General features: G+C 44.0%; 1 protein-coding gene across 1 annotated transcript in view; it reads left to right on the top strand.

Moving 5' to 3' along the window:
- The first annotated feature begins 8,177 nt into the window (after positions 1–8,177).
- KIF5C (kinesin family member 5C) overlaps positions 8,178–25,643 on the top strand; it is a 138,893-nt gene continuing 121,427 nt past the window's right edge. Inside the window, exon 1 of the mRNA XM_023752413.1 lies at positions 8,178–8,631. Coding sequence (XP_023608181.1) covers positions 8,506–8,631 — 126 coding nt within the window. The 5' untranslated portion in view covers positions 8,178–8,505. The remainder of the gene's footprint in view (positions 8,632–25,643) is intronic.

Below are 25,643 nucleotides of genomic sequence, written 5' to 3'. Positions count from 1 at the left end.
ACATCAAGTTGTTGTTCACTTATTTATGCTTTCATTGGTTGATACTTGTATGAGCCCTGATGGGGATCGAACCTGAAACCTTGCTATTTTGAGACAATGCTCTAACCAACTGAACCACCCAGCCAGGACTTCATGGAAGAATTTGTGAGATTCAGGGCAAGTGACAAAGTGTGACTAAGAGTTACTGATAAAAAAATTAAAAACAATAATAGCAAGCCCTTCTGTAGTGCTTATTCCATGCCAGACACTGTTCTACACTTTCTGGGTATTATCTCCTTAATCCACATATACCTCCAAGGTAGTACAATCATCATCTCTATTTTGCCATTGAGAAAATTCAGGCCAGAGAGGTTAGGTAGCTTGTTCCAAATCCTTCAGGAATGAAAAAGTGGCCCTAGCTGGTTTGGCTCAGTGGATAGAGCGTTGGCCTGCGGACCAAAGGGTCCCAGGTTCGATTCTGGTCAAGGGCACGTACTTTGGTTGCAGGCTCCTACCCAGCCCAGGCCCTGGCTGGGGCTCATGCAGGAGGCAACCAATGAATGTGTTTCTCTCACATCAAAGTTTCTCTTTGTCTTTCCCTCTCTCTTCCAGTCTCCCTAAAAATCAATGGAAAAATATCCTCGGGTGAGGATTAACAAAACAAACAAAAAAAGAATGAAAAAGTGAAATTGGGATGAACACCCATGCAGTCCAGCTCCGCCACCCGGGCCCTTACTCTCCTCACTGTGCACGGAGAGAAAGTGTCCATTTCTCTCCGCCTCCCCCTGGGCTCCCGCTCAGGGCCTTTCATCTCCCTATGCAGCTGAATATTCCCGACGGACAGAAAAACGCGCGATTTCATCTATTTATTTTTCATCTGGTCACTTTACTGAACTGTCATAGTAAGTTTATTAGCTTTTTAGCTAATTGTAATGATTTAGGGGTGTTATGATGGTAATCACCTTTCCTACAGTTATGTATAGTTTTGTTTCCACTTTTTTTCCTACAGCTATGTCTCCCATTTCTGTTTCTGGCCTTCCCACATTGGCTATAGTTTGTGGAATAATGAAAATGGAATTAGGTTTTAGAATGGCTATTGGAAAGATGAATATGAGATAAGAGTACATGGGGCAGAGTGAGCAGCTAAGAAGCTACTGCAGTAATTCAGGGGTGATGTCATAATGGCTTGGTCTAGATCAGTGATGGCGAACCTTTTGAGCTTGGCGTGTCAGCATTTTGAAAAACCCTAACTTAACTCTGATGCTGTGTTACATATAGAAATTTTTTGATATTTGCAACCATAGTAAAATAAAGACTTATATTTTTTATATTTATTTTATATATTTAAATGCCATTTAACAAAGAAAAATCAACCAAAAAAAATGAGTTCGCATGTCATAGGTTCGCCATCACTGGTCTAGAACGACATTAAGGACATACAAAAATATATATACAGGAACTATATTTTAGACAAAGAATTCACTAGACTTAGTGATGTGGGTGAGCAATAAAATAAATACTTCCTACCTGAAATCTCACGTTCTGCCTGCTGGTGACAGACGTTAGTGTCTATTGGAGACACGTTTGGCCACCTAAAAGGAGGTAAGAGGGAGGGAATGAATCGCAAGTCTGAGTTTCGGAAGAGCTTTTGTTTTTTAAATCTATTCCTAGAGCTGGCCTGACATTTGGAGATAGGGAGTGGGCTCTGCTGAGAGTCCTCCAGGCGGAACCAGAATCTTTCACACAACAATGTATTTTGTCCCAAGCGTGGAAAATCCCCACACCATTTCTGTTTGTTTTCGGGAGAAAGTGAGCGGGTCCCACTCTCTATATCCTCGATCCCAATCCTCTTCACCTTCTTGACTGCCTTCTGCTCACAGACGGAGACTGCAGATAGTCACAACACACAACCCGCTCTCAGATGCAGGAGAGTGGAGTGTATTCATGTTTTTCAACAATCCACATTTTTAAAAAATAGATAAACCTCTCTCTCTTCCTCCCTTCCTTCTTGTGTAGTAAAAGGCCTCCATGTGCCCACACCTGCCTTGGTTTGGCTTCCATAACAAAACACCACCAACTGGGAGGCTCACACAATAGAAATGTATTTCTCAGAGTTCTGGGAGCTGGAAAGTCCAAGATCCAGGTGCCAACAGGGGCAGGTTCTGATGGCAGCTCTCTACCTGGCTGCAGATGCAGCTGTCAGAGGGAGGGAATGGGGGAGGCGGGGCGGGGGGCTGGGTGAAAAAGGTGAAGGGATTAAGCAAAAAACAACAACCCCCAAAACAAATCCATAGACAGACAACACTATGGTGATTACCAGAGGGAAAGGGGGTGGGGGAAGGTAGGAGAGGGTAAAGGGGGGATAAATGGTGATGGAAGGAGATTTGACTTGGAGTGGTGAACACACAATGCAATATACAGATGATGTCTTACAGAATTGTAGCCCTGAAACCTATATAATTTCATTAATCAATGTCACCCCAATAAAGTCAATGAAAAAAGAGAAGCACATGCACATTCTCACTTAATCTCTTGCACATTTGGGCTTGTTCATTCTCACACCTCTGCTTTGCCATGAGAATATGCCTGGGATTGTGCTGAGTCAGCCCTGAGAAGGGCAGGGGGCCTGCACCTCAGTTCCCACCCACCCGGGCCTGATGCCTGGAACCTACATGCTGCCCTGTGAATGCCAGTGCTCACTCACATGTACCCCTTCACAACCCCCAGAACAGTTTGGCTTTCCTTTTTCCTCTCCTCTCCTCTCCCTCCTTAGACTCAGTTGTTCTCTGTCTTATTTGTCTAGAGCCTGAATATTTTTCTGCATTACCACTAAAGGTCTAATCCAGTAAAATGGATCTCAGCCCATGGGTCAGCTCTCCTAGAAAAGAAAGGGCTCCCTTCGTCAGACCAGCTAATGCCATGTCACAGGGCGTGATGGTCTTTGCCTCTCCCCACTGAGCTGGGTTACCTGGACATCTTGAACTGAGGAGACACATTTTAACAGACATCCAGATTTTCCATTCCATGGCACTAGATTATTTTTGCAAGTTTTAAAGGGATTTTTCAACATCTTTAAAAACATTTCGTCTGTTCATTTGGTTTTTAATCTTCACTAGAGCCAGATATTTTTTTGTTCTTATAGGAATGGAACTGGGCCCAGGCAATCAGAAATGATTAAACCCACACGGGACCTGCAGACCCCAGTGTTGGAGTTAAATGGCTATCCCAGTGACTGCTGAAGACGGGGAGCTGATGTGAAAATTGAAGCAATTACCTAGATCACTCAGGCAGAAGAATTTCTGAGGCTTTTTTCCTTGAACAATCCAGATAATTGCACCAATTTACACTTTTTACTGGCAGTAGAGACTGTGGCAGAAACTGCTCTCTAGGAGAGGGCTGAAGGGAGAGAAGCAGAGTGCTCAGAAAATGGTTCTGTTCGCTCAGGGGAGAAAATGGGATAATGGGGGGAAATGAACGTGCTTTGGCCCCGATTCCTGCCAGTCGCAAGCAAGTCAAAGTGAGACTGTTCATTGTCGCCTGAATGACCCAGATAATTGTCCATTTTCTCTCTCATCTCAACAATGAAGCCGCAGGGCCATGCAAGTGTTGCTCGCTGAAGTGTCAGAAGAAACCTTGGCCAGGGAAGTTGGCGTCTGTTTGAGGCCCTCACCCTGTGCTGGTGGGTAAATTCCTCAGTTCATTACTGATGACTGTCAGTTCCCGCTTGGAGAAGGCACTGTCCTGGAAGAGCCCACCACACCTGTTAGTTCAGTCGTGAGCAACATGCTGGGCAGCAAATGACTCATTTCACATGGACCCTGGGGATTCATTTCCGGGACCGAAAATCCACAGTTGAACAGATGAATGAATGATGCATGAATGCATGAAACACATTTGTTGAGTTGCTATTTTGTGCTTGGCATTATGCCAGGCCTTGGAATAATTAACCCTATGATTTCTTTCTTTCTGTCATGCTTTTTTGGGAGGGGTGATTCCCTCCGTCTCTTCACAGCCTCTCCCAGATTTTATTTCCATAGTATTTTCTCACACATTTCTCTTCCAATTCTCACTTATCTAGAATCCGTAATATTTTTAGCAACATTTCAACAGATGGGGTAAAAAGAAAATAGTTCAGAGAAGTTAAATAAATTTTCCGAAGTCACAGAACTTGTTAGCAGCAGAGCTGGGATGAAATATGTAGGATCCTGAGCCCAAGGCTCCATCGATAATGCAGTGTCATTATTTTCAGGTTCATGTATTCACTGATCTGTCCTTGCTATTATCATGCTCATGATGGACATGGATTGATCATTCAGAAAATACTTATCAAGAATGTAGATAATACAGGATCCCCACAACATAGAGAAAAGAGCAAGACATACACACAAGACAATTAGCATGAAGAAAAATACCATGACATGGAAAGAACTGGGGAACAGTACTGGACAACTATAGGAATGTCATAGCAAGGCAGCAAGTGCTCATGTGCCAAATCTGAAGGACCGTTAGCCTAAGAAGGCACAGAGCCCCATGAACTAGAGCTGTGCAAGGAGGTGTTTTTTTAAATTCAGTCTCTTTTTCTTTCAATATTATATATTTTTATTTTATTTTTTTAATATATATTTTATTGATTTTTTTACAGAGAGGAAGGGAGAGGGATAGAGAGTTAGAAACATGGATGAGAGAGAAACATCAATCAGCTGCCTCCTGCACACTCCCTACTGGGGATGTGCCCACAACCAAGGTACATGCCCTTGACCGGAATTGAACCCGGGACCCTTGAGTCCGCAGACCAACGCTCTATCCACTGAGCCAAACCGGTTAGGGCCAATATTATATATTTTTAAAAATTGAAATATAATCGACATATAACATTGTATTAGTTTCAGATGTACAGCATAATGATTTGATATTTGTATATATTGTGAAGTGATGAATGTTTAGCCAACATCCATCAACACACATGGTTACAAAATGTTTTTCTAATGATGAGAACTTCCAAATACTACTCTCTTTGCAATTTTCAAATATATAAAGTACTGTTATTGACTATAGTCACCACGCTCTTCATTACATCCCCATGGCTTATTTTTCTTATCACTGGAAGTTTTTACCTTTAACCACCTAAGCCCATTTTGCCCTAACTCACCCCTGCCTCTTCCAAACACCAATCTGTTCTCTGTATCTATAAGTTCGGTTTGTATTTTTTTAGATTCCACATATGTGAGATCATATGATATATGTTTCCCTCTGTTTGACTTATTTCACTTAGCATACTGCCCTTAAGATCCATCCATGTTGTTGCAAATGATAGGATTTCATTCTTTTTTATGGCTTAATAATATTTATATGTATATATACTCACATTATTATATAAGCATATATTATATATACTTAACAATATTCACATATATGCATATCATTATATGAATATATATTATGTATAAAGTATCACATTTTATGTATTCACTCATCTGTCAGTGAATATGCAGGTTGTTTCCACGTCTTGGCTATTGTAAACAATGATGCAGTGAACATGGGGATGCAGATAATTCCATATTTTATTGTAGTAAAATACACATATAAAATTTTGCTGTTTTAACCATCTTAATGTGTACAGTTCAGTGGCATTAAGTACATTCACAATGTTGTGCAACCATCACACTATCTAGTTTGAGAATTTTTTCATCACCAGAAATGGAAACCCTGTATTGGGAGATTTTGTAGACTCTTGAGGGATATCTAGGATTTAAAGAGGCAGATGTGCCCTAGCCAGTTTGTCTCAGTAGATAGAGCATTGGCCTGCAGACTGAAGGGTCCTGGGTTTGATTCCGGTCAAGGGCATATGCCTGGGTTATGGGCTCAGTCCCCAGTGGGGGGCATGCAGGAGGCAGCCAATCAATGATTCTCTCTTATCATTGGTGTTTCTATCTCTCTCTTCCCTCTCCCTTCCTCTCTGAAATCAATTACATATATATAGATATATTTAACGAGGCAGATGTGAGAGGAATCCACTGGGCGTGTGTAAAGAGTCACAGCTGACAACGTGTCCAGTGCTTGGAGAATGGTGAGGAGTGGAGGTTTGTGAAGGACAGTACTGAGCTGAGCAGTAAGGTTGGGTGACTCGTGTGGCTCTTCCTTGTATAACAGCAGGATTTATCTTTCCCTTTTCCTTTTAGGGTCACCTTCCTCTAAGACCACCTCCCCTCAGTTGTTTCACTCCTAAACTCCCTCTCAGCTCTGCTGTGGGGTCTCCACCCTCTCTGTTCTGGTCACCACCTGCATCTCCAGGATTCCGGTCCACCTGCAACGTGCTGCTGCAGCTGTTCCAGTCAGTGGGCCTCAGTCAGTAGCTGGCGGGGCAGGTGGCTGTTTTTGTGCTCACCCTGGGCTGCAATTCCTCCAAGCACCATTGACACAAGACTGTGGAGGGCAGAAACTTCACCGATGGAGATTACTGGAGGGAATGACATCCTCTTCATTTGGGAACCTTACAACCATGGGATTCCCCTGATCTTACAGAGTTCCTGCCTCTGGTTGAGTGGTCTAGGGGGAAACACTAGCCTAAGCCCAGGCCAATCACAGACTCCCTGGGATTTTAAAACTAAAACTCTGAAACAATATCTCTCCTTATATAGTGGTAGAAATTGAAGAATGAATCCCAGAGGTTGTTGGCAGCTGGGTCTCCTGACATTTGGAATGATGATCTAGAGCAGCGGTTCTCAACTTGTGGGTCACGACCCCTTTGGGGGTCGAACAACCCTTTCACAGGGGTCCTCTAAGACCATCGGAAAACACATATATAATTACATATTGTTTTTGTGATTAATCACTATGCTTTAATTATGTTCAATTTGTAACAATGAAAATACATTCTGCATATCAGATATTTACATTACGATTCATAACAGTAGCAAAATTACAGTTATGAAGTAGCAATGAAAATAATTTTATGGTTGGGGGTCACCACAACATGAGGAGCTGTATTAAAGGGTTGCGGCATTAGGAAGGTTGAGAATTAGAATTAGAATGGGTGAGGCCAACACAAAGAGAGGACAGGGATAAGAGAGAAAGAGAGAGAGAGGGAAACAGTGAGTCTAGGTAGCTTGCCCTTGCACTGACTCGGTTGTTTCATAGTTTCGTGAACATGCAAGATATATCCGTATTCTTCTGATAAATACTCCTTTTGCATCCATGGCTTCAGTTGGGTTTCTAGCACTTTCCACCATAAGAGCCCTAATACTTAGTAAGAGGCATGAATGGGAGAGCAAAGGGCTTAAATAAGATATCAGAAGCAAGCAGAGCAAGAGGTGAATGGAGGAAACCACAAGTAATTTGGTATTTGTCAGAGTGTAAACATCCAGACAAGAAGTGGCAAGAGATGAGGCTAATAAGTAGGAAGAAATCTGATCACGGGACCTGAGTGTATTTTGTAAAGGATTTTGGACTTCATTCTGTATATATTCTGTACGTTTTATAGGATTCTAAGTAGGCATTAGGCAGAGGTTCTTTAAACTGTACTATAATTAATAGTAATTAAGAGGTTCTTAACCCAGGAGTCACAGGCAGGCTTCCATTGTTCCAAACCCTCTGAACAGTATGAAAAATCTGTGGGTGTGTATGAGGCTGTCTTCATGTTTTTGGTGTTTGGTTTTTTTTGCAATGGAAAAGGTAGCTAACTTCATCAGATATTAAAGGAATCCCTGACCTCAAATCCAAAATATGTTATGAACCACTACTTATGTACAGGCATCTTCAGGAATAACTCGCTTAAAATACTCATCCAAATTTCATTTTCACCCTGAATTTCCTTTCAACTCTTGCACAACTGTTTAGCACAGAAAAAAAATGCTCCATAACTGTTGTGTTGAGATGTCGAGATGATATAGACTTGGTTATTTATAGAGATTTTAACCCGGAGTAGTGGATATGACCTCCATCCTGTGCTTGGCTTGGGCAGCCAGACCAGACCGCAGGCTTTTGGAGGTTGCACCCGGGCACCCCCAAAGCCCACTCCAAGCATCCTTGTCCTTCCACCTGCAGGTGGAACGACTACAGGTCCCAGGATGCTCCGCGCTCAGAGCGGGCGGGTCTCAGCCTTGCGGCTCTCGCCCCGGGAGGGCCGGGGGAGGCGGGACCGGGCGGAGGGCGGGCCGGGAGCGCGCTGGTGCTGATGCGGGATGGCTGAGCGCGCAGGGGCCCGGGAGCTCTGAGCCGGGCGCGCCTCGCAGCCTGCGCATCGCCTGTCCGCCGGCCGCGTGGTCGCGGGCAGTCCCGCCGGGGCGCAGCGCGGGGCCGGGGCAGGTAGGTCTGCAGCCGGCCAGGCCGGAGGCTGATAGGCTGCACCCACCCGGTCTCCGAGCGGCGGGAGCTGCCCCTCCTCCGAATCCGCGATGACCTGCTGAGAAGCTCCGTGGCGGCTGCTGGAGGCGGCCTCGCTGCGGGCGGCGCGGTTCGCGGCCTCCTCCCTCGTCGCCGATCCCGGCCCCCCACCCTCCCCGCGCCCCCTCCCCGCCGCCGGCCGCGATGGCGGACCCAGCTGAATGCAGCATCAAAGTGATGTGCCGGTTCCGGCCCCTCAACGAAGCGGAAATCCTCCGCGGGGACAAATTCATCCCCAAATTTAAAGGCGATGAGACCGTGGTCATCGGGGTAAGTGGCCGGGGCGTCCGGCCTCCCCTCCTGCTTCGCGCCGCAGACCGGCTCCCCGACGCCCCACACCGAGCCCAGAGGTGCTCGGGCAGCCCCTTCGGACACCCCTGCGGGCTGCCTTCTCGGGTGGACTGGACCGGAGACCCCCTGTCCTTGCACCGGAGTTCCCTCCCGGGCGGGTGGAGGGGCGTCGAGGCGGCGGGGCGGGCCCAGGTGGGGAGGATGGGGGTGGGGGGCGAGGAAGGGCTCGGCGTCGCCATTGTTCGCGGGGTGGGGGCCCGGGTGGGCCTTTTGTTCCCCTCCCTGTTCATGCCGCGTGGGGAGGGGGTTCAGGGTACCCTCAGGCCGCGATGTCCAGGCTCCCCTTCAAAGTATGAGCTCTGCAAACCCACAAATGATTCCAGGGGTCAGTTCGATTTAGCGAACATTTTTTACCTTTTCTCACGATCTATGCAAAAGAAGGAGAAAAAAAGGTACTGGAAAAACCGTGGCCTGGACGCGGAGCTCCCACGGCCGTGTAGGCGCGGCTCCCCCGGCGTTTCACCTTGCTTTGCGCGCTGAAGGCGGGGTGCAGGGAACCCCGCGGCCTGGTGTCCTCGGGAGGCCTGCTGTGCCTCCTGCTTTTTCTCCACCCCGGCTGCCTCGGACGTGGAGCCCGGGCCTGACCCCCTCCCTAAATGGGGCGACTCCCCTGCATGGTGCCCACCGCCCCTCGGATGTGTTTGGTGCTGAGTGGAGAGGACTGTGAGCCCTCATCTGTGGGGCGAGGCGGCCCAGGACGCAGGCCGGCAGCCCCCCTGTGCAGAGAGCAGAAGTTACTTTGTGTGGCGAGGGCCCCCTTCCCTCTGGATCTCCCTCACTCTCCCCTTCCCCCGCCGACCCCTCCCCTGCAGATGGGGCTGCTGGTGGGGGGAGGGAATACCCTGAGTTTTTAGTTCTTAGAGGAATATGTCAACTGAAATAAACTAGCTTTGTTTCTCACTCTTCTCCCCTCCCCCCTGCCGCTCTCCTCCCCCCTCCCCCGTCCCCAGCGAGTGTAGCGGCGGGTGCCCTCTTTGTATGCGAGCCGCGTGGGGAGAGACCGAGTTAACGGGAGCCTCGCGATCCCCGCTGACACACGTTCCTGGCAGCCCGCTCGGCTCGCGGCTGCTGATGCAGCCTTCCCGGCCCGGCATTGATTAAGTGATGTCATCCCGATCACTGAGCATGCTCCGACCAGCCCCCTCCCTGCCATTCCCCCAGTGGCTGGTGTATTTAGGTCAGTGATTGACGGGTGACAATTTATAGAGGGTCTCAGGCAGAGGCTGCCAGGCCTTTCTCAAACCAGAGGCGACGTCTGCCTGCCCCGGCCGTTCCCTGCATCTTCGCCAAGGCTGCGGCGCCGCCCAGGGCCCCCTGGGACTGGCAGGTGCGAAGTGTACCAGGAGGCCGGGCACTCTCCTCCGGAGGGGACCCTGGCAAGGCTCCGACCTTGGCGTCTGGGCGACATGTACCTCCCTAAGGAGGGCAGCTCCCCGGATGACCCTTTCTCAGTCCTCATTTTCACAGTCACCAGGACACTGGCTGCTAACTGCTCGGTGGCTGGGGGTGCTTTCTGGGAGGTGACCTCTGAGGGTTGGAGAGAGGAATTTTCTCTGCTTCATGTTAAATTGAAGAGAAGGTCTATGCTGCAGCTATGGATGAGGAGGAAAAGTCTGTAATTAACGGCAGATAGGGGATATTGATCTATCCATGGCCGGTGCATGGGGCAAATAGTAAGTTGTTTGGGTTACACCCCTAAGCTGGGATCAGCCTACAGTCTGGGCTTAGAGTGGGAGTTACTGGGGACATCCAGTCCCTGCCCCTTGCCTTGTAACAATTTTTTAAAACAAATAATTGTGCAGCACTAGAACATGTCTGGTGACCCTTTTTTTTTCCTTTCTCAGAAGTTTTAAAGAATAGCTTGGAGAAGTTTCTTCTTTTTCTCCTCCTCCTCCTCCTCCTCCTCCTCCTCCTCCTCCTCCTCCTTCTCTTTGTTTCTAAAAGCGATAGACCAGGACTAACAAAGTGGAGTAATACAGGGTGGGGCAAAAATAGGTTTACAGTTGTGAGTACTCAAAACAGAGTTTATTCTTGTATTATTATTTTCCATACAAACAATTGTAAATCTACTTTTGTCCCACAATGTATATCATCCTGTTTAATCTGTGTGCAGGCCAGAGATTAAACAGAGATCCTTAATTTTAGGGTTATATTTATTTAATATTATGACATTACTGTGAGGGTGTATTTCCTATCTAAATGTATATGTTCTTGACCAAATCAATGAAAGCAAATGATATAAAATAAATTTTACCATTAAAATGGTCACCATATAAAATAAGTAATTTAAACAAAAAAATTGTGTCTGAATACACATGTAGCTCTTCAACTATAAAGTTAAATTTTTGTATTAATCCTTTAATATAACAGTTTTCAGTTTTAAGATAAATTTCTTATTGAAATAGCGCATTCCTATAGAAAGGTGTAATCATAATTGTACAGCTTGATGAATTTTTATAAAATAAACACTCCCTTGTAATCACCTCTCAAACTAAGAAACAGACATTTTCAGGACCCCAGATGTCCCCCTCGTGTCCCTTCCTGGGCTACTTCCTCCTGCTTTAGGGCAACCACTGTTCTGACTTCTAATGCCATAGATTAGTTTTGCTTCCTTTTTTTTTAAAACTTTACATACATAAAACCAAACAATATGTTCGCTTTTCTGTGTGGCTTCTTGTGCTCAACGTTATGCTTGTCAAATTCATCCATGCTGTGGCGTGTGGCAGCAGTTTGTTCATCCTCATTGTTCTGTAGTATCCCATGTGAATGTAGCACAGTTTGTTCATTAACTGTTGGTAGCCATCTGGATAGTTTCCAATTTGGGGCTAATGTAGTCAGAGCTGCTACGAACATTCTCTTACACACCTCTTTTGGTGGGTGTGGGTACAGAACAAAACTGCTGGACGCTGAAGGGTGTTGGGACTGGGGTTGGCATGTGCTAGGACCCTTGCCATTCCTCATTCATAACGTGTAACTAAGGGAAATGACAGTTCTGGCAGCCTGTGTCAGGGTTTGTACACCGAGTAGAGTAACTCCCCCGTCAGTTCAGTTGGAAGCAGCCCAGGGAGCTCAGTTTCAGGTGGAGACTGCCTAAGGTGGGTCCTCCCTTCCTCACTGTAGGAGTGTAGTTTGTGGGGATGACCCAAGAAGCGCAGAACCATCCAGAAATGCCAGTAACCTTCACGCCCAACAGAGACCAGTAAAGAATGAGTTTCTGTGGAGTTAGCTGTTAGTGTAAATTCAGAATCCCAGAAATTCTTTGTTTTTGAAACTGGGGTAATTTGTTTTCCTCTTTAGAGTCCTGTTAAAATCTTAGGGAAATGTATGCTAACAGGGAGATTTTGCAGGTAGAGTTTCTAGATTTCTCTTTTTGAGAAAAATGTCCTGTCTTGCAGGAATCATCTCTATTTTCCTGCATTTTATTCAGCTCCTGTGCAAGGCTTTCTTTCCCTGATCTCCCCAGCCACTCTCTCTCCCCACTTTGAACTCCTGTGGCATTTATTTTGTATATGATCATGTAATCTTTTGCCTTAGGTTATTATTAATTTTGATCATCTGTCTGAATGCATTGTAAGCCATCTGCAGAGAGAAACAAGGGCCTTCTGTGTTTTGCTTCTTTGTACTCCCAGGGCCTTCTCCATAGAAGACATTTAACAAATGTTTATTGATCTCTTTGTTGAGTCCAGCAGTCTTTACTTTGGCATATTTAACTTATTTTATGGACTTTTAATTGGCTGTAGACTGTGAGGAGTAGTTAAGAAACAATTTTAAAGAGAAGTGCTATTCCTTTGAGCAGGCCAGGTAAATAGCATATACTATACTAAAAATGCTGTGAGAGAACTACGTTCAGCTTTGTTATAAAGTAGGAGACCTAAGGACACTGGCGGTGACCTAGATGTAGAGGGTGGGATGGCCTAGTGATTAGCAAAGGGACGCCACGTTAATTCTACAGAGAAATAGATTGGGTTTACGGCATTTCTCGGAGTACTCCTACATTATCTGCTGAAAATTCTGGCGAGTCATCCACTACTTTGGGCTCTGCCTGTTGGTTTTGATTCATCTTTGTTAATGGAAACGGTCTTGGAGAGTCCACGGTAAGGTTCTTTGAAGTGGACTTGCACACTTAAGTTTGGAGCTGGTTCCAAGTCCTGGGAAAGCGGGTCTTGTTAAAGATGGGTGCTTCCTCCCGAGACCTGTACGTCCCAGCCTGTTTGAGAGCCAAAGCAAAGCATCAGCCACAGATCTGAGCTGGTGAGTGGTGTGGAAAGGGGCCTCTGTCTGCAGGAGCTTCGCTGAGTTCTGGGCAGGGCTGGGCAAGGAAGGCAGGAGTTGGGACCGAGACAAAGTTCCAAACCTCAGTTATCTCTTTGTTGATTGAGGACTGAAGAAGTGAGGAAATATGGCTAGAACTTTTCTCTTGTCTATAGTGATGGTCTTTAAAAGCAAGAGCATTAAAATTTTTTCTTTGTAAACTTATGCACCATCAAATCCCTCTCTCTCTCTCTCTCTCTCTCTCTCTCTCTCTCTCTGTATTTTGTAGGGAGTTTGACAAATACAGCGTTATGTAGTTATGCTGTATTAGTTTTCTGTTGCTGCTGTAACAAATTACCTCACACTTGAGGCTTTAAACAACGTGAGTTTATTATCTACAGTTTCCGTGGGTCAGAAGTCCATCAGCTCAGCTGGTTTCTCTTTTCAGAGTCTCATAAAGCCAAAACCAAGGTGGTGCTGGCAGGGCTGTGTTTTTTTCTGGGGGACTAAGGGAGAATCCATGCTTTTGCTCACTCAGGTTGGTGGCAGAATTCAGTTCTTAGTGGTTGTAGGACTAAGGTCCCCATTTCCAAGCTGTCAGCCTGGGCTGCTCTCAGGTTCTAGCCAATTTCTGCAACTTAAAAACCAGCAACGGTTGAGTCGCTCTCATGCTTCAGATTTCTCCTGTCTCTACTTCCATGGCAAGTCTCTCTCATTAATTATTCCCTCCCTCTTCCACTTTTAAGGGCCCGTGTGAATATACTGAGCCTACCCTGATAATCAGATAATCTCCCTATTTTAAGGCCAGCTGATTAGCAACCTTAATTCCATCTGCAAAGTACCTTTTACCCTTAATGTTCACATATCCACAGATTTCCAGGGTTTAGGGTATGAACGTGGTTTGGGCCCGTTATTCTGTCTACCACATACCACCATAAAAAAAAAAACCCTCATGTAGTCAAACCTTCTCCTCTCTCTTAACCCCTGGCAACCACTTATCTGTTCTTCTGTAACTTTGCCTTTTCCAAAGTGTCATGAAAATGGAATCATATATTAAGTATCTTTTTTAGTCTGGGTTCTTACATGTATCAACAGTTCTTTTTTTTTATTGCTTAGTGGTATTCCATGAGATGGGTGCACTACAGTTTGTGTATCCATTCATCTGTTGAAGGGCATTGTGTTGTTTCCAGCTTGGGACGATTATGCATAAAGCTGCTCTATGCCTATGTATATAGGTTTTTGTGTGAGAATAGAGTTTTATATCTCTTTAATGAGTACCCAGGAGTGGGATTGCTAACTAGATCATATCTTAACTCTATGTTTAATTCTAAGAAAGTGTCAAACAGCTTTGGCCAGGTAGCTCAGTTGGTTAGAGCATCATCCTGATACTCCATTGTGGGTTGGATCCCTCCCTGGTCAGGGCACGTACAAGAATCAACCATTGAACCCATAAATAAGTGGAACAACAAATTAAAGTTTCTCTCTCTCTCTCAAATCAATCAATAAAAATTTAAAAAAAAGAAACTGCCAAATAATTTTTCAAGATGGTTGTACCATTTTGCATTTCCATTTAAAAGCACTAACATTTTAAGCTAGGGTTTAAAGAGTTTATTCAGTTGACACTTTGAGTGAGTATTAATAGTGTTTAGTAGTGTTGAAATATATCAGTCCTTCACTCCTCGGTGCCCTAAATTCAGAGATGTTTACATCACCTGAAACTGGATTAGTGGTTGCCTGTAAATATACCCTCTGAAACCCTGGGATGAGGGAACACATGAGAGTAGCCATAATCTGTCATGTGTCCCTGGAGGCTACTCTGCACACAGTCGGTGCTACATAAATGAGTGGAGTAGATGGAGGCATCAGGGAGAGTCAGACAGAAAGTATGGATTTACTAGCTGACTGTAAGGCTTTTTAAAAGCTCCTTAGCTTCTCTGGGCCTCAACCCGCTCATTTAAAGTGGGGATAATTACTTTGGTCGTAGGGTCATTTGGATGAAATGAAATGAAATGGTCAAAACGGAATTTGGCACAGAGAAAATGCTCAATACATGCTAATTACCTCCCATGTTTCCTAATTCCCTCGTAATTTTCCTCATTTTCAGAATTATCTTTGTCCCTCAAATTATTGCCTTTAACTCTGACTAGCCCCTGAAAACCCTCATTTCTTAGGCATTTGTTCACCCAGCTCACTCCATCCTCCTGCTCAGAATAGCCACTCTTCAGCTTATTTGTAGAATTTCTAACCATCCATGGGGGCAGAGCGCATCTCCCATTTCCTTATTTATAGACTTATCAGCTGTTCCTTTTATCTACAATGATCATATGCAGGATTGTGTGTGTGTGTGTGTGTGTGTGTGTGTGTGTGTTTGTGTGTCCATGTCCTCCCCATGTAAATTATAAGTTTCTCAGGGACACAGAACTGTTTTGTGTTTTTTAAATATCTTTGTCTCCTTTACTGTAGTTGTTTAGTAAGTACAGTATATTTTGATTATTGAGGGTTCCTTTCCCTCCTGTTTCCTGCCTGGAATCAAGTCTCCGTAATTGCCAGTTTCTGAATTACCTTAAGTAACTTGGGCATCGCTGGGGAGTTCCCTCTGCCTCCACCTGTGCTTGTCTGGCCCGACTCCCCTGTTTAATGACTATGTTTTCCACTCTCGGCTCTTCTCCCCCCTTCAAAATAGGAAGCCTCCTCCACCTTTGGGTCCCCTTTAGTCCCTGCCTCAGAATGATCACCTGTGTCTCCTTATTAAACAAGCAAAAACAAAGCCACCTATCCCCTAATGCTTTCTCTCTAATTAAAGAAAAAGTAGCCCCTTGACAGATCCCATTTCACCTTATTTCTCTCAGGTTTTTCATGAAGTCCTATTTTTTTTTGGTGAAGAAAGCTCCTCCTTTAACCCATTTGCTGCACATCAATCAAGTTCCTTTCAGTAGGAATTGTGTTGTTGAGTCTGTGATTATTTGCAAATATTACAGAGCCTGAGAGAAAGTGGAGTTTTAGATTCACTATAATGTACCTCCCCAGCACCCAACCTGGATACCAGTCAGGCAGCCCAAGACGAACTCCCAGCTCTGCGACTTCTTGGCTGTGTGAACTTGGACAGATTGCTAACCCACACTGAGTTCCAGCTTCTGGCCTGGGGGATGGGGAGAACAACATTCTCCGTGTTCTGGGGTTGTGACGTTGACAGGAGATCCTGCTTGTAGAGTGCTGAGCATGGTGCTGGCACGTCGCAGGCCTTCAGAAAATGTGCTACTTGGGACCCACTAGTGGGGATTTTTCTGTACTCTTGTCAGACTTCCTAATCTGCGAAGGCCCAGACCCTTCACAGTTTCCCCAGTACCCTCAGGTTGTGTTAAGAGAAAATTATTGTGACAGTGGTAAACATAGTAAGGAAGTGATTGCCATTAGTGTCAACACTGAAGTGATTGCCATTGGTGTCAACACTGTTGCAACAGGGGAGAGAAATCAGGCTCGACTCCAAATGGAAATACAAGTGAAGCAGGATGAGGGGTCGGTGGGTGGACAGTTACTCAGAGGGGACATATGGGGTGGGGGAAATTCTTGCTGAACTGACCTAGCAGGATTCTTCCTGAAGGCAGGCCAGATAACCAAGGTATCAAGATGTTGGTACTGAGGAATAGAGGGTGATGAGATATTCGGGGTGAGGGCTCTCTCTACACTGCCTTAGCAGGGCTCTTGCTAAAACTAGACTCTGCAGGGACAGACCTGGAAGTCCAAGGTTGAGGCCCAGTTGAGAAGAGATTCTCAGAGGAGCCTGACTCAAGTTTGATTAAGGAGCGAGTCTTTGTCAGATGGAATCCAGATGCTTCCGTGGGGGGCATTCAAGGCCCTCCATATTCTGGGACTGCCTGTCTTCCTAACTTCACCCCATGTTCCATCTGTGCTGCCCTCTTCTGAAAAGATTAAGCATCTAAGTACCTCCCTACCAACAGCTGCTCACACCCCGCATGCCTAGGATGATGGTCCTCTGAGCGTACTGCATGGCAAGCATCCCTTTACCTTTAGAACCTCATCCCATGGTGCCCCCCTGATATTTTTCTGATCGGCCCCTCTTCCCTTCACCCCTGGCCAAGTTAGACCCTTCCTGCTGTGAACCCCTTGTACCATGAACAGCTCCTGGCTGAACTTCCCAAGAACTGCATTTCTTTGGGTCTGTGTGTCCTTTCCTCCAATTAGACTGAGAGCTAATGTGATTTTCAGCTATTATTTATTTAGTTCCATTTATTTCCATCTCCAATGCCTGGAACAGTGCCCGGAACAGAGTAGGTGCTCAGTACATGATGTCTTTTGAAAGAGATGGAAGAATGCTGTTTCTTCTAGGCTGTCAGATGTCAGAGCCTGGAGATATTTGGCATCTTTCCAACTCTGGTAACTTGTTTTTCCTACTTGGGCATCTTCATGGTTTTATTGTTATTGCTTTAAAAATAATAGCTTTTTCAGGGGTCCTGATAGATTGCAAGCTCATTGGGGGGAAAAACTTAAACCATTCAGAAAGCATGAAGGCAAAAATCACTTTTAATTTTATGAGCTAGAAAACACCATTGTTAACATCCTATTGTTTATTCCAGCTCTTTTCTATTCATAAAACAATACATTTTGTTTTAAAACAAAGATATGACTTTACAAAATCTGTTTTGAAACCTACAGTATACTCAGAAATCCAGTTTTAAGGGTTACATGTCATTCCATCATATGTCTTGTCAATACTTCATTGAACCATTCCCTACTGATAGCTATTTGGGTTTTTCTTTTCTGTTATAAACAAAAGGGTGATAAACATCAGTGCCCACATTTCTTTGTGCACTTGGCCAATTATTTTGTTAGAATACATTTCTAGAATTGGGGTGGCTGGTCAAAGGATACAGATGGTTTTAAGGCGTCCATTGTTTTTTGAGAGGGAGCAGTTCAGAGATGATGAACTATCTTCTGTTTTATACTCTCACTTCTTTGCTTATTACCCCATAGATCTCACAAGGCATCCATCCCTTCATACCCGAGTTAAACTAAATTCTTACAGAAAGTGTGCGTCGTCACACACTTTAACCCACAGATGCAGAACATGGCAATGCCTTCAGACTTGTAATGTAAACCATAGTAGGCTGTTTCTTGTCCGTTTCAATATCCTGAAGGATGTTGTCTCTTGGTGGTGATCAAAAGCTAAATCTGTCTCTTGAGGCAGAGAGAGAGATAAGAGGCCAAGATTGTAATCTTCAAGAAAAGGAAGGTAGCTATGCCTTTCTTCTTGGCGCTGACATTGAATGGCCTGTGGTATCTTCTGGGCAGTGGTAAGTTGAGAAGGGATAAAATAGTCCCCCTCAAAAGTGCCCTAAAAAGAGCTTTCCCCCTTGATTACTAGGTACTCTTTTAAAAAAACTTATTATATAAAAATTTAAAATTATACCAAAAATAAAAAGAATAACAAAATATACCTCCCCCCCATGAGCTGGTTTTAACCATCATCAATAAATTGGCCAAACTTATTTTATCTCTATTTTCCTAACCTTTCCCTCCAAAATCACTTGATTGTTTTAAAATGAAATCTCTTTTTAAAAATTGAATTTATTGGGGTGACATTGATTAGAGTGAAACATCTCAAATTATTTTATCCCTAAATTGTAATATGTATCTTTAAAAGATCAGGACTCTTAAAACAATACTAACATTATCAAATGAAAATATGAACAATTCCTTAATGCCAAATGTCCAAGTTCAAACCCCTCCCTCCCCATTGCTTCATAAATTCTTCTACATTTGGTTTGCTCACATCAGAATACCAGCTACTATTAATTGCAAGTGAGGAGAGGAAGGAATGCTCATACATTTACCTCTGGAAACAAGAAGGAGGCGTTGGTATAGACTCACAAACACACAAAGCAGTCAGGGCTAATGAAGATTTCCAGCCCATCTCCCTTAACCATGGGCACGTCCAGTTATCTTTTTAATAGACCAAGGCTGGCATTGCAGTGTTAGGCATACAAGCTATTTAGAGAGCTTCATGTTTTATAGCCTTTCTCCTGCTGCTGCTTTCCCTTGCTTTAGTCACCTTGCATCAGCTTCAGGAAAGCAGGCAGATACATCACTCATTTGTCTTCCAAGATCAGTGCCCACCCTTATTAGCTCAGTAACAACTACATTTAGAGCAATTCTTTTAGGTGTGTATACATGTATTAGTATTTTTTACCTTTTCAGTCAATGAATAAATGAATATCCATCCTCTATGTGAATTGAATACTAGAAAATTAGTCCACAGAGCTGACGGGAAAACAGAGGTGAGTACAGAATTCGGTGCAACACAGCTCTTTAAGAAAGGAGGTTTGTAGTTCTGTTTTTATTTTTTCTTTCTTTACTCATAAAAAAAGAACAAACTTTTGCCCAGCTGGTGTGGCTCAAGTGGTTGAGCATCGAACTATGAGCCAAGAGGTCACAGGATCTATTCCTGATCAAGGCACATGCACGGGTTGCGGGATCGATCCCCAGTAGGGGACGTGCAGGAGGCAGCCTATCGATGTTTCTATCTCTATCCTTCTCCCTCCTCTCTTTAAAATAAATAAAAACATTTTCTTTTTTAAAAAAGAAAAAAAACTTTTGGAGGAGGATGTGAGTGTAGAAAAAGTGCAAACATCCCAATAATTTATGCTGTAACTTCCTTGACTGCAGGATATGGTATGGTCGGAAGAGCTGCAGATCAATAATATCATTTTAGAAGCATTTTATTTAAAGATCTTGGCTACACACTTTTGGGTTGACAAGTCCCAGGGACTCTTCCTTTCCCGGGATCTCTTTTAGAGCGATCTCTCCCATTCTTAACATCTCATTTTGCCTCATGAGGAAATTAAGAGCAGTCTGCTTCAATTTTCTGAGGAGGTCATATCATAGTTTTTTTTTCTGAACGAACTGTCTGGCACCCCACTCCTCAAAGGTTATTGATTTTCATCTGGGGACCTGGGGAAATAACTTCATCTGACATCAGAAACTTTGGCTTAGTCTTGGGGGTGAGGAGCTTGTATTTCCCTTTCATAGTCAGTCACCTCCTGCCCCACAGAGAGGAACAAATGCCAATCTGATTGGTCAGTGTCCAAACCTCTGTTGGTCCTGGTTGCTGGTGGGTGGGATCCCATGGGAGGCAGGCAGTTCCTTCCTGTGTCTGGCCTCTGTAAGCCAAACACAGCAGGATCTGGCTTCCTGGGCTGTCTTCCAGGGGCTGTTTTTTGTTTTTTCTTTTTAAATCTCTCTATCTGCTGCTGAGTGGACAAGTGAGGCTGGATGCACAGATTCAGGCCCAGGTGGGCTGGTCTGCAGGTTCAGAAGAGGTTGGGCTGCAGGATGGTCTAGAGGTGAGGTGAGGAGAGTAGGAAGACCACATAAGCCTTCTTACCTGAGACGCTGGCCAGCTTCAGTATGGGCTGGCACCCTACCCAGGTGGGGCCTTATACCTGCTGTGCTGTGCCTGTGCAGAGCACACATGCCCACCCAGTGAAGAGGAGGGGTGACTGTTAGGGGAGTCTGGGTCCCTGGCATTCTTGGGTCCCTGGTACTAATGTCATCATGGTGGCATCAAAGCCTTCTCCTAACTACTAATAGTTTATTTACATATTTGTGAAAAGTAGACGTTAGAAGGGAAGTGTTTAGCTCTTCCATAATAATTACTAAGCAACACAACCTACTAATTATCTGTTCAAACAAGTGGGAGAGTCATGTGCGGCAGTAGAAACACACAGAACAATCAAGGCTAATCAAGATTTCCAGCCCATCTCCCTTAACCATGGTCACCTACACCCAAAGTACTATATGCAGCTGGTGTGCCGTAAGAATTTTTAAAATGTGCAATATCTGACTATTTAGTCCAGCGGTTCTCAACCTGTTGGTCGCCAACCTATGCGTCGCGACCCCTTTGGAGGTCGAACGTCCCTTTCACAGGGGTCGCCTAAGACCATCGGAAAACACATATATAATTACATATTGTTTTTGTGATTAATCACTATGCTTTAATTATGTTCAATTTGTAACAATGAAAATACATCCTGCATAGCAGATATTTACATTATGATTCATAACAGTAGCAAAATTACAGTTATGAAGTAGCAACGAAAATAATTTTATGGTTAGGGGTCACTACAACATGAAGAACTGTATTAAAGGGTCGCGGCATTAGGAAGGTTGAGAACCACTGATTTAGTCAGAGGTACTGACCTTTCCCCACTTAGATTGTCAAATAAAAAAATGATAACAGCCCTAGCCAGTTTGGCTCAGTAGATAGAGCGTCGGCCTGCGGACTGAAGGGTCCCGGGTTCGATTCTGGTCAAGGGCATGTACCTTGGTTGTGGGCACATCCCCAGTAGGGGGTGTGCAGGAGGCAGCTGATCGATGTTTCTCTCTCATCAATGTTTCTAACTCTCTATCCCTCTCCCTTCCTCTCTGTAAAAAAATCAATAAAATATATTTTAAAAAATGATAACAGCCAACACAACAATAGCCATCCAATGTAAATGAATCAAAAGTATACCTATTTTTTTTGTCAGAGCAGCAAAAGATATGTTTTGTGGTATGCTGTAGAATTTTAGTAATTAGTTTATGTGTGCCATAAGATGAAAAAAGTTGAAAACTACTGTTCTAGAGTAACAACGCTTGTTCATGTGTTTGTTAAATGTTCCTTAATAAATATGGCTCTTGATAAAGATTGGCTTGAAGAAGTATTTTAAGCAGTATTTTCTGGTCTAGACATTTATCCAAAAGAGCTTATAAAGGGGAAAATATACACCTATTTAATACTTTGTTTCCTTAGTTCTATGAAACACAGATATGAAGAGGTAATATACAGATTAATGGAAAGCTTAAAGTTAAACGAGTTCTTTATGACTAAGGAAGGGGGCTTCACTGGAATACTGTGCTGTTATACTGTCCAGAACAGTGGCCACTAGCCACCTGTGACTGTTCCCCGGCACATTGTCTTTGAAATATTAGTCCAAATTAGGATGTAAAGTAAATGTAAAATGTACTCTGGTTTTTGAAGACAGTACAAAAGAAGGAATGTAAAGTATCTCCATTTTTTTGTATTCATTGCATGTTGAAATGATAATATTTTGGATATATTGGGTTAAAAACATCAATAAAATGAGATTTTCCTTTTTGCTTTGATGTGACTACTAGAAAATTTAAAGTTACATGTGCGAGTTGCATTTTTGGCTGTTATTATTTTTTTATTGGACAGTGTTGCTTTTACATTAAGACACTGGCATTCAGATTGTTGTCGTGTTTGTTAACTTCCATTCCATTTTGGTGTGTTGAGTGAGGGCTTATTAGGGGTTAAGCTCAGTGCTGAGCATTTTACTAGCAGACTTACTGTATGTGCTAATAAGATGAGATCCCTGCCATCAGTAACCATATATATAACTCAATGGTAGAAAGCAAGTAAAAAAAATTATTATGCCGAGTGTCCGAAGAAAAGAGTCTTGTTGGAGTTAAAAAGAGAGAGAGCAAGTCTAGTTGTGTCCATGGAAACAAACCTCAGGCAGAGGGGCCATTTGATCCTTACTTTGATGCAAATATAAAATTTGCTTTTTTGCCGAAACCGGTTTGGCTCAATGGATAGAGCGTCGGCCTGCGGACTGAAAGGTCCCAGGTTCGATTCCGGTCAAGGGCATGTACCTGGGTTGCGGGCACATCCCCAGTAGGAGATGTGCAGGAGGCAGCTGATCGATGTCTCTCTCTCATCGATGTTTCTGGCTCTCTATCTCTCTCCTTTCCTCTCTATAAAATATCAATAAAATATATTTAAAAAAAAAATAAATAAAATTTGCTTTTTTATCTTCAGTCACTTTGCATTCCTAGGGAGCTGCTTTTGAATATTGTTGAGAAAAGATGTGAGAAGGGATGTGTGCCACCGCCTCCTCTGTCTCTCTTGTTGCTCCCTTCTCCCCCTCAAATATTGTGACATTGAGGATTGCCACTGGGAGCTCCTGGGAGGAGCAGCCCACCCCAGTCCTGTAATTAAGTACCAGCCATATGCGGTTTGTGATGCATTTGTAGTGGTTGACATTGAAAACACCAAGAGGTGACCCTGTGCATTGTCTTTGAAAAATGTCACGATGCCGCCCTGCTGCCTGAGTCCTACCGCAGCCCGCCTGGGGACAGGACACCAGGCCCGCGGGCCCCTCCCTGCTCCCCACGCTTGGATCAGCCTCCCCGGGCCTGGTCGGTGGTTTTTCATTTTCAGGCAAGGAGCACCTCTGTGATTGCAAATCTGCCACTTACCTTCTGCCTCCATTCTGTCGCTAATGCTAGGAATGACAACCCTCTAGTCCTGGGAATGCATTGCCTTTAGCACAGGCGCCTTCTACTGAGGTCCCTCCACCCTGCGCAACAAAGGCGCCCATTTGGAGGACCCGTGGTGGGAGGCGATGCTGTTGTGGGAAACCTAGGAAACGCTGCCTTTGTAGCTCGAAGGTGCCTTTGTCCTGGCTTCTGGGGGTGGGCTGGGGTGGGGGGAGGTTGCCTTGCAGGTGAAGGCCACACAGCTCTTTAGAGGAGTTGGTTCTGTGCTGGAAACTGCCTTCCACCCCCCACTCAGGTCCCTGTTTGTGTTGATTGGCACAAAATTGATTTTTCCTCCTTTGTAAATGGTGAAAACGCCATAGTGCTAACACGAAAGCCCAGCAACAACAAAATCAGCCATAATCTCACCATCCTACATCATCCATTTTAATTTTTATACCCTCCTCTTTCCTCTCTTTTTTGATACAAAAATAATTTTTAAAAATTATTTATTGATTTTAGAGAGAGAGGAAGAGAGAGAAACATGGATTTGTTATTCCATTTATTTATGCATTCATTGGTTGGTTCTTGTATGTGCCCTGACAGGATGGAATCTGCAACCTTGGTGTATGGGCGACACTCTAACCAGCTGAGCTACCCAGTCAGGGCCTGTTGGTTACTACTTAACTTTTTTTTTTTAAAGTATAATTACAGACATACAGTTCTGCCTTTTTTCTTTCTTTTTACCTAAGTTTACTGTATATAAGCTCTTTAGTTCTGAGTTAGCCCACCAACCAGGTTCAGCATCCTATGGGCATCACTGGCAAACCCAGGGCTAGGACAGAGAACCTGAATAAGATAAACTAAAAGAAAGGCAATATAAAAAGGGAACCTGGGTCAGGCAGAAAAAAGAGAAAAGAGTGCTGTAGGTCCCCTTCCATGGTGTCTTTGTTCTCTTGACTTACTATAGAAAACATGACACATTTCCTTTCTTACACAATTTAATTTGAATACAAAGTACTGCTCTCTATTGCATAGTTTGTCACTCCTTTTTGATGCCTTAATTATTGTGTTGAGTACCATTTATTTAAGAAACTTATTGGTTTGTGAAAGTTTTACCTGTGAGTCTGGTTAAATCATAGGTTTTAAAAATATGATAAACTTGTACACACTCATGGTATAAAAATTGAAGAACACAGAAAGAGATAAAGAGAAAAGGAAGGACGGGGTAGAATTTTTACCTGGGAGAAGAGATATGTAAGGTGATCACTGTGTGTTCGAGGGAGGGAGCAAGCCTGAGGGCCATGTTAATGAGGCCTGAGTATGGAGGAGTAATAAGGTGGTCAGATTAGACCAGACAGGAAGGAATCAGATGTGGAGACTTAAAGTGTGCTAGAGGAATTGAAATGTGATTTGGTTGACTTCATACTCTCGCCTATAGCTGTTTCAGAAATGCTTCTACAAATCATTTATCCTTAAATGCGTGTGACCCTTCCCCTCAAACAAGCCTTTTCTGGGTCCCACAGAGGCAGGTGCTATTGCAGTTTGTTTTTCACAGCTCTGTACCTGGTAGTTCAATATGCAGTTCTTGTCCATTCCAAACGATCCAACTGTTTCGGGCTCTTGATTTATCACCCAAAAGGATTAATATCTTACATCTTGTTTAACCCCAATAGTTGGGGGAAGAAGTTTTCCTTGCTACTGGTTATCATATATGGATCACCAAATTTCAAGGATTTGATGCATAGTAAAGTAACTTAAACCGTATTTAACATAATGCTTTTCTGATGATATAGCTATTTCCTGGAAGACTTTTGCATTACTGTTAATAACCAATTTTGAATATTGTGCATGTCAGAGGTTCCTCAGTGTACGATAGTAGTTTCATGTCCGCTGGTCTTGCTTATTTTAAAGGTAGAGGTGATAGGAAACAACCATGTAAAGTGGCTTAATTCTGGGAGAAATTCTTTAGCACTAAATTTCCTTCCTGAAGATAGAACTTACTCTGGAAAGTGAGTGTGGGAAGTTGCAGACAGGTGCTTTTCAACTTAGATGCTTAGGGGGAGCATATTTGGAGAAAATGTATCAATCTTTTTTTATTACTGTTTAAGATTTATTAAAAAATATATTTTATTGATTTTTTTACAGAGAGGAAGGAGAGGAATAGAGAGTTAGAAACATCAATGAGAGAGAAACATCGATCAGCTGCCTCCTGCACACCCCCCACTGGGGATGTGCCTGCAACCAAGGTACATGCCCTTGACTGGAATTGAACCTAGGACCTTTCAGTCCGCAGGCTGATGCTCTATCCACTGAGCCAAACCGGTTAGGCACTATTTAAGTTTTTTTAATATTGATTTTTTGAGAGAGAGGAAGAGAGAGAGAGAGAGAGAGAGAGAGAG

This window comes from Myotis lucifugus, unplaced genomic scaffold (genome assembly GCF_000147115.1).
Source record: "Myotis lucifugus unplaced genomic scaffold, Myoluc2.0 scaffold_32, whole genome shotgun sequence".
Lineage (NCBI taxonomy): Eukaryota > Metazoa > Chordata > Mammalia > Chiroptera > Vespertilionidae > Myotis > Myotis lucifugus.
The sequence above is the reverse complement of the archived record's forward strand: the minus strand, read 5'-3'. Positions and strand labels throughout refer to the sequence as shown.